Here is a 19,496-nt window from a genome sequence, read left to right on the forward strand (position 1 = left end):
GGTTTTTCCAAAGTCAGGCAGCTAAGAGAACCTAGAGGCTAAAGGCCTTCCAAACCCATCAACTCTACCGTACTCTGTGCCTCCCAGGGTCCCAGCCATTGTACTCATCGTAAGGTCACCAAGGGAAGAGGGTGTCCCGGAGGAAAAGAATTAAATCTGGGAATCTGGTGTTGAGGTTTAGGAGAGGACTTAGCGTCTCTCCCAAGAGTCTTCCAGATCCCCAGACCCTCGATCCCAACAACCCCCCCCTCCCGCCGCTCCCTGCTCCTCCCCGGCTCTGACGTCACGGTCAGCCGGGTGGGGCAAGGCAGTGCTGGGCTCTGGCTCTGCGGGCGGAAGCGGCGCCACGGCGGGAGCCGAGGAGAAGGCTCCGGACGCTGCTCAGGAACCCGGGACGCCGGTGTGCCCGCGCCCTGCGCACTCAGCCCCAAAGCGGTGAGAGGGCGCAGAGCGGACATGTCGCGTGGAGGGGGCTGATTTGGGGTCTGGGCTTGGGGGGGCGTGGATCCAGACGCCTGGGCAGGCGGGGTGGTGTGGGGCCCGGGGCGGATCCGCTGGGTCAGTGCCCCCCCCCCTTGCTCTGTCCCGGCGGGGAGCCTCAAGTCCCTACCAGCGCCCCGCGCTCGCGTGGGCCATGCAGTGCCTGCGGACTAGCGGCTCGGTGTTCGTACAGGCCTGCTTCCCGCCCAGCCGGCTCGGAGGCCATGCTCTCCTCTTTTTGGCTGCAAACTCGCCTCAGGAGCAGCCAGCCTCCCGGCCCAACCCGCCTTGGTTTCCCGGCAGCCCCGCCGGTACCTCGCGCTTCCCACTCGGCCTTCTGCACCTGGGGAAGAGGTGGGTTTGGCAACAGCTTGTCCGGAGGGAAGGATCTGGGGGTGTAGAGGAGTGAAGTAGCTAACGTAAAACCCCTAATTAATTTCATATGATACGTGTCAAAACCGACAGGGACACACGCCTACAAGAGACACGCCAACACACACGGTGACACACACCCATGTGACTCCTACACACATCTCGTACACGACAGATCGCAAACGTCCCTGTACCGCACATCCAGCCCCCACCTAACCCCACTACCTCCCGCTTTCAAGTCCCCTGGAAGAACAGCAGTCTAACAGGACAGCTGAGTGGGGACACTGTCCCCAAGTCCACTCTATTTTTCTGGGCATCTTCCCCCAGCCCTGGGCTTCAGATTGCCCCTCATTAAAACACTGGGAAAAGATGGGGGGAAAACCCTGGTCTTACTCCAGGACAGGGAGACTGGAACCTGAGGGTGAGTGTGCCTGGAACTCTGAAACTGGGTGAGTAGGGAGAGTAGAGGCTACTGGTGGCCACTCCTGCTGGTTCCAGTTAGAGCCTAGGGTGCTGGGAGTGGCTGGTTTCTGGGCACCGGAGTGGCCTAGGGATGGAGGAGGGGGTGGAAGCAAGGGAGAGGGGGAAAAAGAATGAGTATGAGTCAGCCTAAGGATGGAGCCCAAGTCAGAGAGAGAATGAGGGGAATGTGTGTGAGAGGAACAGAGAGAGTCAGCACACTGGGAGAAGGAGGAAGTGAGAGACAGAGATGGTCAGAAGAGTGGGATGAGTGCTGGAGAGTGGACTACAGAGGCTCAGAAATTAGAGAGGAGGAAAGCAGGATGGTGGTGAGATGTGAGACCACAGGGAGTTAGGGGAAACATGCTGAATCTGTGTGTTTTGTTTCTCTACTGCACGTCTGTCCCCCAGGCTGTCAGAGCAATTAGGTTTACTTGCTCTTCCCTTTGTGGTTAAACACTGAGTTGGGGAAATTGCCAGAGATGCCCTAGGCTGCCAAATGCTCTGGTTGCCTACTTCCTCATTTCCCTGACACCTGTGCCCATTGTGTATGCATGCGTTATCATGCATGAAGAAGAAAGCCACAGAGTCATGCCCTGCCATGCCAGCCCCTCACTCTCTCACACAGATCCTCATGCACAGTGCTACAGGGGACATCACCAACCTGCATGCAGGCAGCCAACCCCGGCTCCTCTGCACCAGACTTACTCTGTCTCTTTACAGCAGGGAAGCTACTCCTTCCTAATAGAACGGTAGCTCTGAATATTTAGTTCGGGACACTGAGTCACAGATCCCAGGAATCCTAAGTGTTCATGGCTCCCACCAAATGGGATAGAATGAAAGCCCACAGAGAGGAAAGGAAGAAGAGGCTGAGAGACCATGGAGAGAGGAAATGGATAAGGAAGAGACAAAACAGAAACAATAGGAACACAGCCAGATGAGGGGGGTGTGGCACAGGCCCCACCCCTTCCCCACTATCAGGTGGCCCTCCTCTGCCCTGCCTGATTCAATGCCAAGTATTTTCTGGTACCCTCATCTCTGTCTGTCTTCTCTTAGACTAAGGACCGAGGGCTTCACACTGCCCCTGTGTCCAAGGGTGACCCATTTTGCTTCTTGGACTGAACTGAACATTCACAGACCCAGGTGTCATATTCTTCTTCATAACAGGAATAAAGATATCCCCCTTCCCCCACCAACAAACACAGAATAGAAGGGAAAAGTCACTTGAATATGATATTAATGGAATACTTAGGGATGAACTAAAGGAATACTTGAATTTGAGGGCCAGATAAAATTTAAAATAGGAACCCTGCGATCTCGCTACTTCTCTGCTTCTCCTTGATAACAAACCTTCCTCCCCTCTCCTTCCCGCATAAGACTGACCGACTTAAGTGTCTATAAGCCCCCTTCCGCCCACTTCAGTGACCTCCAGGTCCTTGCATCTATGTGGGATGGCCCCTCCCCTCAGACTTAGACAGCTGCCACAGATGTGAGTGAGGAAGGGAGGGCAGCAGCTCATAATCCTTAGTCTTTCTTCTTAAGTTTATTTAGGATTTGCAAGTAAATCCTAGGGAGAGGGACTAATCATGAATTAATGTCAGAATGCACAGAAATGATTTTGGTGCTGCCACCTTCTCCACAGGTGGTTATCCCATTTTGCTAGGCTTCTCAAACTGTTCCCAGGCCTGCTTCTTCTCCCCCAGTGCCCATGGAGTACCTACCTGTCATGCTCCCAACTCCTTCCTTAAAAGTTCAGTATATAATGATTCTTACCCTCCACCCCCTTCCCCATTTCAGCGTCCTAAAGTTGGTAGGATCTTTGACAGGGCTCCACCTGGGGGTGGCTTGGAAGGAGAGGAAGGAAGGAAGGTGTGAGGAAGCCATGAGCAGAGCACAGAATGATCTGGGAGGGAAGGGGCTGACTTCCTGGCAGCTTCGGCTCCGGTTCCTGGTTCCTGCCCTGGCATCCTGTCCCAAGAATGGCCTCAGCCAGTCTGCATGGTGTTCCCTGGGCAGCCTCTGCAGTCTCCAGAGATCTGGAGGACTCCTCAGAGCTAGAAGGCCGGGAGACTTTGCTATAGGCCCCTTAAGGATTCTAAATCTTGGTGAGGAAAGTGACATGGAGAGTGAAGAAGCCAACCTTCTGCCAAGACCCGGCATGGCCATGCGCTGCCCCCACTCCACACACAGCCCGTACCCCCAGGTATAATGATCAGTGAGACCTGAGAGCAATGTAAGGAGATTCTACCTCCTTGCATCCCCAAATTTTCCCCCAGACGATCCTGCTCTTGTCTCAATAGGATCTCTCCAGGGAAGGAGGCAACCTGGCTGCCTTTCCCTGCTCTCTCAAGGGGCCTTACTCCTGCTTTGTGCCCAGTGGGTCTTACAACTCCCCACACACCCTCCCATTAAGGGGTGTCATTGTCCTGATGACTGAGGTGGGGGCACCGAGATCAGAGGTTGCCATGGTAACCACTGAGCTGAGGCAGCAGCCTTTTCCTCCTGGACTATGCTCTCCATTCCCCTGCCCCCAGGATTCCTCATTTGAGCCTGTTCTCTTTCCCTCTCCCAAACCCAGCTCTCTTCATCCATTCTGTAGGATACCCTCACCCTTCATCTTTTGTCTGGATGTGAGTCTGTGGTTACCCACCTTCTTACATATACTCCCAGGTAGTTCAGACACATCCATATACACATTTAACTGGCCACTGCCTCCTCCCATGCCTGTGCCCATACCTGGAGTGAACATCCATAGTGGAACCCTGGCGCACACACTTTCCCCTGTCACTCAAACATGCCCACCCCATTTCTCCTTGTATCTGTTTCACTTAGAAAACTCCTACCCACTGCCTACCCCCAGCTGATGTGGGTGAGTATCACACACATTAATCCCACCTCCCTGTAAATCTGTTTTAGATTGAGCCCTAAATCTTAACTCCTCCTAGGAGATTCACACACACACATACACACACACTCTCACACACTCACTCTCTCCTCCCACCAGATCTGTTTACAAATTCTTCCATGTGAAAGCAGGGCGGGATGACCCTAAATTCTGTCCCATTTTCCAGCTGAGTACTTGGTCCCAGTGTCTCCTTCACTACCACAGGTCTTGGGGGCATCCTGCTTCCTTCCCTTGCTGCCCCTCCCTTTTCAGTTCTCACACACCTGCCTCTGTTAGGGGTTCTCATCTCTGGACCTCCTCTGCCATCCCTTTTGCCCTCAAACCCCTTTTCTGGCCTCAGATTATCAGTGGAGGGGGCAGCTGGGCTCCAGAGCCTGCTGCTGTGACCTAGATTTCAAAGCAGACTGGTTCCTGGTGCTGACAGTCAGAGAGCATTGTTCCTGACTCAGCCTGGCAGGGCCATTGCTGGGTCCTTCTGTCTGGTTGCACTTGGTAGTGTAAGTGAGCATGCCTGTAAGTGCCTGTTTCTTGTGGGGGTCATGCTGGCCCTGCTGCCTGGCTCATTGTGTATTTGTGTCACACTGCCTGCCACCAAGGGAGGCTTGTTTGTTCTGGTGCAAGAAGGGGCTGGGTATAGGGACTTCTGGTTCTATGTCTCTTGCTATGCCATGCCTTTCTGCCTGTTTTCCTGCATATAGGCCAGCAATAAGAAAAATAAGGTTATCAACCAGCCCCCTTCTATCTGCCACATTTCCAGCCCATTGTTGGTATGATTTGTGGGTAGTTTCAGTCAAGTATAAGATCATTTAGCTCCTTGTCCCACTCCTTGGTCTAGTCACAGTGTTTATTACATAATTTACTCTTAAAACGGCTTTATTTTTCTGATTATATAAAATATATACTCATTGTGGGGTGGGGGGAACCCCCTTTATAAACTCACTAGAGTTTCGCATTTTATCAAATCCAAAAAGTTCATTCTAAGGTCTGACCTTTCTTTCTGTCTTAGCCACAGTTCCTGTCTTAGTGAGTGGATGGACAGCCTTGAATGCTGTGTATCTTTGACCTACAGATCTTCATGAAAAGGGTGGGGTAAATGCCTAGGTGAGATCTAGCCTTGCCCAGCTGCCTTTGGAGTCTTGCTGAAGGTAGTACCAGCCAGATGTTGATGCAAACCCGTGTGGTAGCCCCCTTCCTGCCACACTCTCCCAATGTTGCATCTAAATAAACCCCTTCCCCTTGCCACCCAGCCAGCCTGGGAACTGGGCAGGGGTCCAGAACCATCTGCTTGGTATTCATGGGCTCTGGGGCCAAAGACAGCACAAAGGCTAGGAGAGGGCTGTATGGAAATCCAGCAGCAATCAAGGGAGAAAATGGGCTCCAACAAAGGTGAGTGTGGGCCCATTGCTCTCTCCCTCCCCACCCCCACATCTTGAACCCTAATGACTGAATACAGGGCAGAGCAGAGGGGCCAGAGGACCATTAGACCAAGCAACTAGGTATTCAACTGAAATGAGTTATGTGTGGGATGGTGGGGAGTTGAGTGAGGGACCCCTCTGCTTCTAGGGAAAAATGGAAGGTAGAACACAAGATTCAGCCAACCACGTTCAGCCCCTTTTTTAGCTTCTTACTGCCACAGTAAGTTTATCCCTGCCTGTGGTCATTGTTTTGGAGGTTTTTTGTTTTGTTTTGTTTTGATGGGGTTTGTTGCAGGTGGGTGAGGTGATTCTGGTGAGGTGGAGGAGGGGGGACTTGGAGGCAGCTGGTGAGAAACCCAGGAGCAGGTTGCTATGGTAACCGCCTCCTCAGTCTGGGGAGCTGTTGCCAGGGTTACTGTTAAAGGGGTAAAAGGAAGAAATAAAGATGGTTGGGGGAAGGTGTGCAACTTGTCACTCCAGGTTCCAGCCTGGTACCTAGCTTCTGAATATCTTGCCTTCTGCTCCCTCCTGGTTTCTGTTTTTTTCGCCTTCCAGCTCTGGCCCTCCCCAACCTCTGTGTTCTAGGCACTTGCCTGGTAGGGTAGAGGAGGGAGTGAGAAGCGTCAGTGAGTGAACCAGATTCCACACTTCAAGCTCAGCCACCTCTCCCTTTGTTCCTCTCAACCCCAGTCATGGCTGAGTACGGGACCCTCCTCCAGGACCTGACCAACAACATCACTCTTGAAGATCTGGAGCAGCTCAAATCAGCCTGCAAGGAGGACATCCCCAGTGAGAAGAGTGAAGAGATCACAACAGGCAGTGCCTGGTTTAGCTTCTTGGAGAGCCACAACAAGCTGGACAAAGGTGGGGGAGGGGACACAGGCATCCTGCCAGCAGCTTTCCTGGGGCTCAGTTCATTCAGCAAATAGAAATGAGCTTCAAGCTCCTGTACACAACTGTGCACTCCTCTCTGACAAGGCAGGGCGAAATTGAGATGCTCTAACAGCTAGGGCCATGGTCTTTACATTCATCAATCTGTCCCTTGTCAGTAAAAAACATTCAAACATAATTGTGCTATTATTGTGTACACTGGAACATTAAAATAGAAGTTGAAAGTGATAAAATTTAAAACCACAACTTCTTAAGATTTTATCCACTTTTGGAGACTACTTCTCTGGGAAGGGCTCTACAGAGGAATTGGTATGTAAAGATGACCTTGAAAGGCAAATGGGATTTCAAAGTCTTGAAAAAGCAAGAGGTACTGCTATGCATAACCTGTATTGGGACATAGGTTATGTTTAGAAGTGGCTGGAAAGGTAAGTTAAGGCTATGCCGTGAGGGGTCTTGGGAGATAGGGTATTTGATAGGTGAGGTGAGTAACCTGAATCTGAGGAAAGCTTGGGTAGCTGGGAGGGAGGTTGAGGAGGATGTTAGACTACTGTAGTAGTTAGAGGGGAGGAACAAGGGAAAAGGTCTAATGGTGCCTGCAATCTTCTAGAACTGGCCAAGTCATGAAATCATCCTCTGGTCATGGCTGTGCCTTCTCTCATTCATAGTTGCTTTTCTCACTAGGCCCAGAAGCTGCCCTGGTTGTCTAGAGATCCACTCCTCCAGTCCCACCTGTGCTATCAGGAAATTTTTTCTGAAGCTTAGTTTGAAGAAAAGTGGAAGAGGGACAGGGTATGTGTGGGAGTACTTGGAAGGCCAGTTAATTTTTCTATTCTGCCTTCCCCCCAAAGTCGGATGTGGTATTTAACCTAAATCCTTCATTCTAATTCATAATCTAGAAACTTCACTGATCAACCATCTGCCCTTCTTAGGAAGTCATCTGTACTGCTCTTTGGTGCCTTAGCTTTCTTTCCTTGGCTTAGTAGCTCTTCTGTTGTCCCCTCCAATAACTAATGTGAGCAACTGAGCCTTGGTTCCAGAAGCCTAGTCTGGTAGAATATGGGAAGCTGACCTCTAAGGCTTAGCTCTGACGCTCAGTTTCCTGCCCTGTTCTAGACAACCTCTCCTACATTGAGCATATCTTTGAGATCTCTCGCCGTCCTGACCTACTCACTATGGTGGTCGACTATAGAACACGTGTTCTAAAGATCTCTGAGGAGGATGAGCTGGACACCAAGCTAACCCGTATCCCCAGTGCCAAGAAGTACAAAGGTAAGAAGCCGTGCCTTCATTGTGCACTTCTGCCCCTCCCATGAATGATTCTTGGAGTGCTTGGATTTTGGGAGCACAAAGGCTAATGCTCAATGGGCCTAATGTCTCCCACAACTTCTGTCCCTGGACATGTCCCTTTTTGCCCCCAGACATTATTCGACAGCCCTCTGAGGAAGAGATCATCAAATTGGCTCCTCCACCGAAGAAAGCCTGAGCAAGGGGAGGAAGAGGAGGAAGGTTGGACCTTCATAGGACCACTCCCTTCCCCCAGTCTCCAGGGGAGGGGGCAAAGGGCACCCCCCCAAATCTACCCACTTACTAACCTGGTCCTAACCCCCTTACTGTGCGCGTGTGTGTGCGTGTGCGCACGCTCTGGCTGTCTGTCTACGTGTCTAGCTCATCTAGCTCCTCTTCCTTATGAGGGGCTGGGGGTCAGAGGCTGGGGGAGAGAACACTGTTTTCCCACTCTAGGGAAACTATGAATATAGAAATGGGCACATTCCTTCTACATCCCCTTCCTCCACTCTTCTCCCACATCTGTCAAGGGTAAGAGCAGAAAGGACTTGCATTTTCCTGCATAGAGAAGCAGAGGTGGGGGCGAGATGAGATGATCTAATAAAAAGCAGTGGGAAAGAAGGTGAAGGAGCTGCCCATCCCCCACCTGGGAAGGGCACAGAAAAGCCAGAGTTTAGTGTTAGTTCCTGATGCTGGACAGGCTAGAGTTGTTTCCAGCTATTCCTCAGGTTGAAGGGTCTAGGCACCAGCAGGTCTCTTTTTGCGCCCCTCTTATGTGCCCAGGATGGGTATGAGCCAGGGATCTAATGACAGAGGACCACTGGATCCTTTTCTGGCCCCAAAACTCTAACCCAACAGAGCACTCAGTATTAGATACAGCCCCACCCCTGACCTCTGCTCTAGTGAAACTGTGCTGGGAAAATGCCCCACTGAGCCTGAAATGGAGCTAAAGGGCAGAAAGAGGGTCCTTTTCCACTTCTTCATTCCTACTCAAGACTGTTGCACATATTGACCCTGAACCTTGGGAGGTTGGGGAATGAGATCCTTAGGTTTTAACTCCAATTCTGCCCCTGCCTACAGGGTCCCAGGATGGTTATTGTAGAAGACTTTCCCTCTTTACCTGGTCTAGAATACCCCAAGCCCAAAAGAAGGGAAGAAGTTAATTACAGTGTTTTTCTTTGCACTGATCCCAAATTCAATCCAGGAAGGAACTTGATAACCCCACTCCCTCCATATCCCCACACTGTGGGCTTGTGAATGCCTCCTAGCCGAATCACTACAGTACAGTGCCCCCAGCCTCCTGCCTGTCCAAGATGACCCCCCCCGACCGTGCTAACTGTGTGTACATATATTCTACATATATGTATATTAAACCCACACTGCCATGTCTGCCCTTTTTTGTGGTGTCTAGCATTAACTTATTGTCTAGGCCAGAGTGGGGGTGGGAGGGGAATGCCAAATGAAGGGAGTTGAAAAGTCAAATAGCTACATAGTCAAAACTTTTTTTAACTTTAAATTCACATGTAATCTCAAGAGACTATTTACAGAGAGTTTAAGTTAGGAGCTTTTTGGATGTGAGAGCAAAACTCTTAATGGGAGGGGAGGGCTAGCTGTTGGAAGAGGGAGGAAGCCAGACTGGTTGGAGAGTACCTTCTACTCCTAGCCCAGCCCAGCCTTCCTGTCCCCTCTGGCCACTGCTGCAGACACCTGCCTTAACACATGCACCTCGAGTACTCCACAATTTTGCCTTAAAGGACCTTCCCAAGTTCCCCCAGCCTTGTCTGGCTTCTCCCTCTAGAGGGATAATTGTAGAATTGGGAGGGGTAAATGAGCATGAATTGTCCTTCCAGTCAAGACAGTTTATATGAGCAAAGGAGCGAGAGAATGAATATGAATGAGAATGAATAAGGAGTTTTCTGTTAAGAGAGGAGAGGATGAGATGGGGAGAAGGAAGACATGGTCATTTTCAGCAGTCTAATTTCTCTGTAAGGCAAAATAATCTTAAAAGGCTAATCTGCCCTCCCACCCTCTGTACTGCTGTGAGAGTGCTCCGTCCTGTGCTCCTCTGTGTGTAGTGTGCACGGCCTTGTTCTAACCCTGGAATAAAGGTGACTGACCATAACTGTATCTGATTCTAGAATTTATATAATCAGGATTTTGAAGACTTGGAATGACTGGGAAGGGAGCGGGGGCAATCCGTCACTGCAGCCTGCAACAGAGGCCAAGAAAACACTCTTGAAAGATCTCTCTCCTCCCCATCTCCAATGTATCACTGAGCTACGAGACCTATTCCACTTAAAACAGTCTCCAGTTCGAGCCCAAGCACTGGAAATGGCAGATATCCCAGACTGGACTTCCCAAAACTGCAATAAGGGCAGGGCCAGCCACCTACACTGGAAGGAGCAAAAACAGCCCATCAGAAACAAATGGCCCACATATCACACAGAGCAGCAGTCAGGGGTGGGGGTAAAGCTTTACTAAGTGAAAATATACAACAGATTCCAGAGTGCATGGTTTTTAGCCCACTCCATCACCCACCCCATTTGCAACAGGAACACAGATCACTCAGTCACCACACATTCCCTAACTCAGGAAGGAAGTGCAGCAGCTAACATGTGGCATGAACTGCTAGGAAAAGGGGCAAGAGGGAGGAGTGTCTGGGAATTCCATCCTTTCACTCTTCTCTTCCTTTCTAGCCTGTTTAGTAGAATATGACTATCTCAGGATACAGATTCCTGGTTGGGGATGCAAAGAAATAGCAGCAAAAGCACTTAAGGGTAAGAATTCAACTGGGACTTCCATATTCAGTGACCAGTGATAAGACAGGTCTCCAAGACCCATCCACCTTAATTGGTAATCCTTAGATTAATGACTTGTCCCTCAATCACAAGATGTGGATAAGGAATAAAGTCAAACCCAGGAGGTCTTTTCCTATATTTATTCTTCCATTTGGAAGATAGTTGTTGTGGGGTTGGATGGTATAAAGAATCAAGGCAACTCAAAAAACAAAACTAAACTAAACTAAAGCTAAGTGTGTCTTCTGTCACACGTGGTACTAGCAGAGACAGTCTGCAGTGGTAGGACCATTCCTGAAGTCAAAGTTCAGTCAAGTTTTAAGGATGGGCCAGTCTTCGGTGAGAAGAGCCATCCTGGGAACCACCCCCCACCCCAGACTTAAAAGAGGTAGGAGATCTGAGGCAAAGAGCTGATAGCAATTTGTTCCCCCAACCCCAAAACTATGACTAGAGGGCAGGGAAAGGGAAAATTGAGGATCCTTCCATTCATGAGCCTCTTTCTTACCAAGGGGTAAGAAAGTCCTAATCTCCCATGGCTATATACATAGAGGGTAGGCTGACTCCTGGTACCACCCCTATATCATTACTCTGTGTCACTCTCTCCCGTAAGCCCCTTTATTGCAGTCATAGAGAATATGTATGTAGGTATTTAAACTTTAACAATAATTTTAACATATACATCCAAGTTTGACTTGCTTTTTTAATATATTTATAGGTATAAAATTAGGCCTCTAACAGTGATAGGGACAGGGAGATTGCTGCCACCAAACCTTTTTTTGAAGTAACAGAAGAGGTAACACCCTTCCTATTCTTCCTCCACTTCTGCCCCTCCTCCCACCTCCCACCAACCTCCCTCACCAGACCTATTTAGGGGGTGATGAGATGAAGAGAAGACAGTAAAGGATACATAATCAAGTGCAAGACACTGTGATAAGTACGGAGTACGAATGGGTGGAAAGGAAAGTGAAGTGCGGGATGGTTAGGGGCTCTAAGGACTTCCCAGAAAAACAGGATCCTGGGGTGGGGTGGGGGGGTGGGGATAACATAACTGTCATAGATTTTTTTAAAATAAAGGGGGGGGGGTCAAAAACCTAAACCAAAGAGAGAGTGGCACTTCTACTACCACCACTACTCTGGCTCCTTGGTACTGAACAGCCAGTTATATCCCCAACCCCCCACCCAAGAAACAAGGAAGATTAAAGAAAAGGAAACGCCATTCCCTATCCCAAACCAGTTAACAAAACAGGTTCCCTCTCCCCCATCAACAGGCTTTGGGGAGAGGCCATTTCTACGGAGTTCTATGCACCTTTCCATGGAACCCAATTCCAGGCTCAACCCCACTCCTAGGTACTCTCTGTAGGTTCACTCTTCTCTGGTTTATCCTTCTCCTGGGATATCTTTCTTTTATCTAAAGCAAAAAGTCCAAAGTGCATTTCTGCTGAATGTAAGGGCCTAGGACAAGAAAGGGCTCCCAGGCAGAATCAGGTCGGCAGCCCCAGCCTGCCCCTCCTGGGTACGAGGCCTCAGGATGGCATGCACTGCACCCGGTCCGGGCCCTCCTCCTCGTCCGAAGTGTCTGAGGAGCTGGGAAACTCATCAGAGTCTGCATCTGTAGCCCCGACCCCAGGATCTCGCCAGCGCTGTAGAATGGGAAATGCTTGTTAGTAACTGTCCTGGAATGACAAATCTGTTGGTCTTAGCTATATAATTCAGATGCTCTAGGCCGGGGGTCAGAATTTTTCTTAAAGGAAGAGACAACAGATACAGGGTCTGGCACAAATAACTCACCGTTTTTATAAGCTGGTTATCTATACCAAATCTTTTATTACAAAATCATAATCATATAATTCTATAACATAATATCACACTCAAGAACACCGTATGACATTTTAGGTGAAATGTTCAAACTGCAGTCCATCTCATATGAGATATTCATGTACCTTACCAACCATACTCAATGGCATTATTTCTGCTGGACCCTGTATTTTAGACTCATGGGCCATGTGTCTGTCCTAACTATGCAATTCTGCTGTTGTAGTGTGAAAGCAGCCATAGACAATAACTAAATAAATGGGTGTGGCCGTGTTCCAACAAAACTTTATTTACAAAAATAGGCAGCGAGCCAAATGCCATAGTTTGCTAATCCCTACCCTAGGCCTCTTCTGGCATGAGAGGAAAAATAGAAGGGTTACCCTAAGACTAACTCCTTTTCAACTCCTTTCCCCACTCATGACTTTGCCTTTATGAAGACAGCACTGTGCATGTGTGGTGATGGAGAAAAAAAGCAGATACCACCCATCTCTGCTGTTGGCTCTTCTGAGGTTACCTCAGAGCTCTGATGGGAACGGGGGACAATGACTAGGAAACCCAACCAAGACCACCTGATTCCTCTTTAATGCAGTGAGGAAGTGTGCACTGGAACTTGGGAGCTCACTTCCCACTCCAGCTTACCCGGTGATGGCGTCTCTGTCTCAGGTGATGCATGAGGAACCAGAGCATGTGGCTATCAAACAGGTCAGTGTGGTGCAAACTATCTTCATCCCGCTCCCGCTTATTCTTCTTAATCACCTGGAACCAAGAAGGGTTGGGGACATGCAGGGTACATCATGAATAGGGACCCTGGACCTGATGAGAAAAGACTGTGTTCTGTCCCAATAAAGACTTCCCTTAGGAACTGTTAAGCTGAAGTGGAGCTAAGTTAGATTAGGAAAGAGTGCCCCAGGTCCATCCATCAAGAAGGTGGGAGGCTTTAAATAGAATGATTCTTCCTAAAAATGTCCCCTATCCCCAATCTAGCATGAACTAAAAGCACTTCAAAGCTTTCTGCTGGAATGGGACTGTTCCTAGATGGGCAGGAACAGGAATGTGTGTGGGAGGGAAGTGTGTTAGAGCAGTACCTTTGACACAATGGGCAGCAAGTTATTCCTTCCTATGACGAAGAAAGCTCCTAAGAGTATGCAGATAAGTAGCAAGAAGAAAGAACATGTGCAGTCAGCTACTTACGTCCTTTAACCCTATAAGTTCTGTGGAAGCTTCAGCTGTGGGTGCCCAGATCTTGACATCATGGTCTAGGCCACTGGTTGCCAGCACAGGAAGATGAGGGTGGGGCTCAAGACAGTTTACCTGGTTAAGAGGAAAGGGAAGCAGGCTCAGGGGTATGTGGGAATAGGGTTTAAAAACCACTCCTCACCTTGAGCTAAACAACTATCCTCAATCAGGCTGAGGCAGCTACTAGAAAGGCAGGCTCACTCATTATGAGGCTAAACCAAAGAGCCGTGGAGATGGAAGAAACCCTGGACGCAGACTGGGTATAAGACCAGGCCCATTTCTCATTTCCTATGTATAGGTGGGGTGGCCTCATCCCCACACATAGCCCTAGTGGTGGGCAAGTGACTGGCCAAGCTTACTGCTGGCTTCAGAAAAGGTAACGAGGTTCAGATGACTTCATTCACTACAGATTCCATAGCTCCAACTTGCCCAAGGCTGGAAAAACCCATCTCAGGTGCTGTCACCAAGTGGCAAATATATTTTTAAAAATGAAGAAAAGCAGCAGCTGCTGCTGAGCTCCAGAGAAGGATCAGAGGACAATTACATTCACTTGGCACTGTTTACGTGAACTTGAGGAAGGCACAGGCTGGGAAGAGGCTGAGGTGGGGAGTTGTAGGGTAGTGGAGGCACATTCATTCATGTCTGCTTGGGAACCCTGTGCATCTTAGGGAACAGCATCCTGATACCTTCCCTGAAACCATAGTATAGTAGGCTTAGCTATAGGGTGGCAGAGTATTATCAGGGCAGTTTCTTGGGGCACCCACAGCCTCAATCTCAGCAACCCTTTGGGTGTATTTACTAAGAAGAGATGAACTAGGGCAGGCAGGCCTTAGGCAGCTTCCTCTGGTCCAAAGACCCCCATGCCCAGTTGTCAGACTTGGAAACTTCAGCTTTCCTAACAGGGCAGGGCTGGGCAGGGCAGGGCAGCTACCATCCCCACCGAAGTACTGGTCCAGATCTAGCTGCTAAAACATCTTTAGCTTTTTAGTCAGATGAGGAATAGATAGGAAAGACACTCAGAATGAAAAAGGTGTGGTCCTAGCCACGCCTCATCTTGCCCCACCCAGCCTTGTAGCTGCCCTACAATCCAAGAAGAAAACTGCTGGCAAAAAGCCCCTCTCAGTTCTCTCTGGACCAACCTTCTCTGCCTCGCCTGACCTTGCAGAGCAGCCGAGGGGACGTTGTGGCCAGCATGGAAAATAAAGTTGACCTACAGATTTCAAATCTTCTTTGTCTTCTATTTTATAAATAAATGCTCAGAAAAGATAGTAAAGTAGAAACTCCATTTCTGTTCTCCTTTTCTCACTCCACATATTATCAGCTCACTAGCAAGTTTATATTTGGGCTCCTTCAGGCAGTGTGTAAGAGGTTCTAGCATCTAGAACATGAGGAGGCACTAAATAAAAGCTCTACTGCCCAGGAATGTTACCAATAGATGGGTGACAACTTATACATACAAACCTGAATTCAGTCATTAACCTCCTGGTAAGTCCCTAGCCCTCTATTCTGACCCTAGCCCTCTATTCTGACCTAACTCTGTTTGAACAAGTGAGTAAATTTTAAAAAAAAGCACAGTGGAGAAATTCCTTGGAACATAATGAGGACAAAGCCAATGGCAAAAGGAACAAGGGAGTAATTTACATATGGTACCTAGGCTGGAGCCTGCCAAGTGAGTCGACAGAGAGCTTCTGGGCCGGGGTAACTGGTCCCTTCAACAGACCTGTCCAAATGCCAAGACTTTTCCTGTCAATAATGCCTGAGCAGAGAAAAGAGCTCTGGTCTTAGATGACTTGGCTGGGGGGTGTAGGGAATGGGATGAAGCAGCAAAATGCCTTTTGGAAACAGGATTGTCCTTTGACATCATTTCCCACCCTTGACCCTGAATGGGAACAAAGAAAGGACTACATTTTGAACCAAAAATGGAGTTAAGAAACCTAGGCAAATGTGGATGATAATTTTTAAGATCCTTCAGGTCTTAATGTTCTACTTTATGATACAGGACCGCTATCAATCTGCACTGAGGCTGGTGCTCAGTAACCCCACTACTGGGAGGTTAGGACAAAAAACAAAACAAAAAACGAAGGGAGCCAAGTGAGGACCACATGAATCATTCAGCTTATAGAGGCAATAAGAAACCAGGAAACTCACTTTAGGGTGTAGTCTCTATACCTCTTGGTCTAATCCTTCACTCTTATGACCACTAAAAGTCAGGCCTAGGGCCCACCCAAATCCAAGCAATTGCCCTCTCCACCTGAGCACCAGGATTAATCCTCAAACCCTAATATTGGCTGAGCTGAAAGCAAACTGGTCTGTATAGTGATTTTGGAGACTGGGCAAGCATAGTTCTGCACCTTTCTGGAACAGAATTCAACACAATAGTTTATGGTGGAGAAAGGATTCACTAGCACCTTTTGGCTTCCTTTTGACTACATCCCTATTATAGAATTCTCATTAACACACCATTATTCTGGGTTTGTTCATTGCAGACGATAGACAAGGACTTAAGAGTAGAAAATGAAGGAGGCCTTAGTGAGACACAACTTCAAAGTTCTAGATTCCTCTCCACTTACACCAGGGCTATAGAAGCCGTGGGTTTATACTGGTTCCAGGTCCCAAAATTCCAAGGAAACCAGAAGAAAATCTCAAATAGCTTCACAACAGGGAAAGAAACACACAGAAGGAATGAGATCCCAGTTGCAAGAAACTATTCTAAATTCTAACACCACTCTCTGGATAAACCTTATCAAGAGATGGCTGGGCTCTTTACAAGTCCCCACAGCTTAAAAGGATGAAAATGAAGAGTAAGCTATCTCAGATATTCGTTAGATGCTCTTAATCAGACCATCTTGCATAATCAGTAAAATGTAGCCTCCCCAACTGTCTCACATCTTCTGTAGTCCAAACACCTTACAAGATCTGCAGCCCTCACTGAATGGGTAGGAACAATCACTGAGTGGTCTTAAGCTGTTTTTCCACAAACTCTTAACAGAATGGAAGTAAGGTTGATGGAAAATAAACTGTTTCTCAAAAAATAAAAATAAAAAAAGAAAGAAATTATGCAACTCCTTTGCTGAGTATAAATCTTAAAAAATATATACATATGGTTAGCTAGGTACATCTTAAGAGCTCACCATGCTTCACTCCCCAACTCAGAATCCTCATGCTTCCTTTGTGCCCTATCTCTATGGAGGTTGTCTGGAGAATTCAAAGGACAGGAAAACTGTGATGTGATCATGGTTTGTACAGCAAGCTGCTCAATCACTCTTAAGAAAAAAAATTTTGTTTGCCATATTTGCTCTCTCCCTATTTATTTATACACATTATGACATAGGCTTGTTCCCATTTGAATGTAAACATGACACTTCACTCTTAAATACTTAATATGTATCTCCTAAGTACAAGGGTATTCTACATAAATAAAATGCTATCATATCAAATAAATTGAATGCTACATTATCTAATACACAGAACTTTTCTGGATTTTCCCAATTATCTGAAAAACGTTCCTTCCAACTATATCCACTGATCCAGAGTCTAGTTAAGATCGCTACTTAGCTACTCGTAAAAGATGAGACATGGAGACATCTTTGGCATTATGTAGGATGGTGTCCTTTCAACTCTTAATGCTTTTCTTTTGGAAAAGGTCCATGCCTAGAGATATCTCACTCAGGCCAGAGGTTCTTCCCTAAGATCTATTTCTCTTTTCAGTAAACCACGTCTTAAGCAGCAGAAGATGGGAAAAGAAAAGAAAATATCCCATTGGAACCTCAGCACTCCCAGACTACCTTTTAGCTTGCTAGTCCTTTAAGATATGGTATTATGTTATTGCAGTGAGAATTCAGAGGCCCTGCCAAAACCTACCTTAATGACTGGAGAGAGTAGGGAGCCAGCCAGCCCAGCATACCATACTCACCACACCTCCCTTGTCCCCCTCCATGAACTGAATGATCTGGCAGGATGATTTCTCCCAGAGGAAGATGTGCCCACAGTCACTACCGCTCACTACAAACTCACTCTTGGGGCCATAGAAGTTAACACCTTTTACTGAAATGATAAATGAGAGAATAAACCACATGACAGTTGGCATCAGGCCTACATGTATTTGCCTCATAGGAAATTTAGTTATTCACAAACTCTAAAACAGTCAAGAGCCAAAGGATTCCTTTCATTTTCACAAAAACAATGAAGGGAATATGTATGTATTAATAGTCATAACAAGAATCATACCAGTCCCTGTGACTATTTCTATTCTCTCAAAGAGCTCTAAGGGTTGAGGAGTTGGCACTTCCTCAGTAATAGCCTAAATTTCTGTACCTTATCAGGCAACCACAAGCCTCACTAAGACCTTACTGTCCCAAACTGAAATCGCCCCAGCTCTGTCTACTCCTAGACAGCACTTGTCCTGTGTGCCCTAGGATTATCCTTGGGATGTGTAGTTGACTGGTACCTTGCCAACACTTCGTGGGTCATTAGCTGACATATCACCATTGCCTACAGAAGCATCTGAACAGTGCTTGTTACCAAGACTCTTGCACAACAAAGCAGTATTCTCTGAAATTAGTGAGAGAAGCAAGGAGTCCCTACTACGATGTCTAGTTCTTTACCACATGAGACTGGCACTCCTTCTTTTCTCTGTCCATTGACTAAGATCCAAGTACAGTTTTTTTCCCCTCTCTTTTCAGCTCAAGAGAAAAAAGGGAAAATAATTGCTCTCTCCAAGTCAAAATTATAACACATATCTGTTAGGAGTGATAACACCTACAAAGAGCAGTGATTCCCCATGTTTTTGGTACATTAGAATCTGTAGGATGCTTTTAACATCCCAATCAGGTCACAACCCATACCAATTAAATCAGAATGCCTGGGGATGGGAGCTAGGCACCAGTATTTTTACAAGAATTCAGGTGACTCCACTACGCAACAGAGAACAGACAGAACAAAAAAGGCCACACAAGGTACTACACTATTCCTCCTCCTCTCCCTCATTCAAAAGAATCCCTTCCCCTGCTCCCCCTCCTCCTTAGAGGTACAAGTTCACCTTCTTATAGGCAATTCAGCACTACTGACTAAGGAGGCTTTCCTGTACTCCCTAACAAGCCCTTCAATCCTAAATGACCTGAAATCATAAGAAAAATAGTCCAGTCTCCTTATGCTCAAACTAAATAGTATCACTGCAGTGATGAGAGATGCCCCCAAGCCCTCTCTCCTCTGGCACAGTAGGCCCACCACAACTACAGCCCAATTAGGGATCCCCTCCCACTGCCTTGCCTGGCAGGCAGTCTACTATCCCACTAGGTAGTTCCTATCTGCACACCCTCAATGAGATGCTGTAGTGCTCCAAGCTAACAGACTTGGGAACAAAAACCTAGAAAGACAGTCTCACCTGTGGCATTATTTCTGTGGCCCTTGTATCTCTTAACATACTGGGCCCCATCACTGTGAGAGGAGTTGAAGAGATAAATGTCTTCATCATTGTAACTGGCCAGGAGTTCTGCCAAGAACAAGCACACAGCAGTGAAGGCAAAGGCTGAAAAAAGCTGAGATCAGGGGCTGGGGGTTGGGGTGAGGCTTCTTGCCAGTAGTGCCCCCTCCTAATTACCCAGGTATATAACACCCATCTTACTTAGTTGGAACAGCAGAGAAGTCAGGTGCCTCAAGTAGACTAGGAACACGCTGCCAACCCAGGGGTAGCAGAATGCTCAAGAAGATCACACCCATTAACTTAGGAATGAGTCAGAGACTTAAGAACCAGCTCAGGCATGTAGTCTGGACTTCAGGACAGGCCCTGCCAAATATCATCTGTAGCATTCTGCAAGTGGTACCTGGCATCTCCATGGGTCATCTGCC

The 19,496-nt window shown here is 47.8% G+C and overlaps 2 protein-coding genes across 10 annotated transcripts in view; one reads left to right on the plus strand and one right to left on the minus strand.

Annotated features, from left to right (window-relative positions):
* Positions 1-304: 304 nt before the first annotated feature.
* PEA15 (proliferation and apoptosis adaptor protein 15) lies at positions 305-9,933 on the plus strand. Its single transcript, XM_045841530.1, has 4 exons — positions 305-435; positions 6,322-6,495; positions 7,636-7,791; positions 7,941-9,933. The coding sequence occupies exons 2-4, from the start codon at positions 6,324-6,326 to the stop codon at positions 8,003-8,005; spliced, it is 393 nt and encodes a 130-aa protein (XP_045697486.1). The 5' UTR covers positions 305-435; positions 6,322-6,323; the 3' UTR covers positions 8,006-9,933.
* Positions 9,934-11,283: 1,350 nt separating this feature from the next.
* The window catches only part of DCAF8 (DDB1 and CUL4 associated factor 8), a 39,540-nt gene continuing 31,327 nt past the window's right edge, over positions 11,284-19,496 (minus strand). For all 9 annotated transcript variants that reach the window (XM_045841524.1, XM_045841529.1, XM_045841528.1 and 6 more), the window contains 5 exons: positions 19,033-19,140; positions 17,563-17,693; positions 13,605-13,724; positions 13,053-13,169; positions 11,284-12,241 (listed from right to left, as the gene is read on the minus strand). In XM_045841524.1, coding sequence (XP_045697480.1) covers positions 12,125-12,241; positions 13,053-13,169; positions 13,605-13,724; positions 17,563-17,693; positions 19,033-19,140 — 593 coding nt within the window. In that variant the 3' untranslated portion in view covers positions 11,284-12,124. The remainder of the gene's footprint in view (positions 12,242-13,052; positions 13,170-13,604; positions 13,725-17,562; positions 17,694-19,032; positions 19,141-19,496) is intronic.

Source organism: Phyllostomus hastatus, unplaced genomic scaffold (assembly GCF_019186645.2).
Source record: "Phyllostomus hastatus isolate PE091 unplaced genomic scaffold, TTU_PhHast_1.1 phas_contig_36, whole genome shotgun sequence".
In the NCBI taxonomy this organism is placed as follows: Eukaryota; Metazoa; Chordata; class Mammalia; order Chiroptera; family Phyllostomidae; genus Phyllostomus; species Phyllostomus hastatus.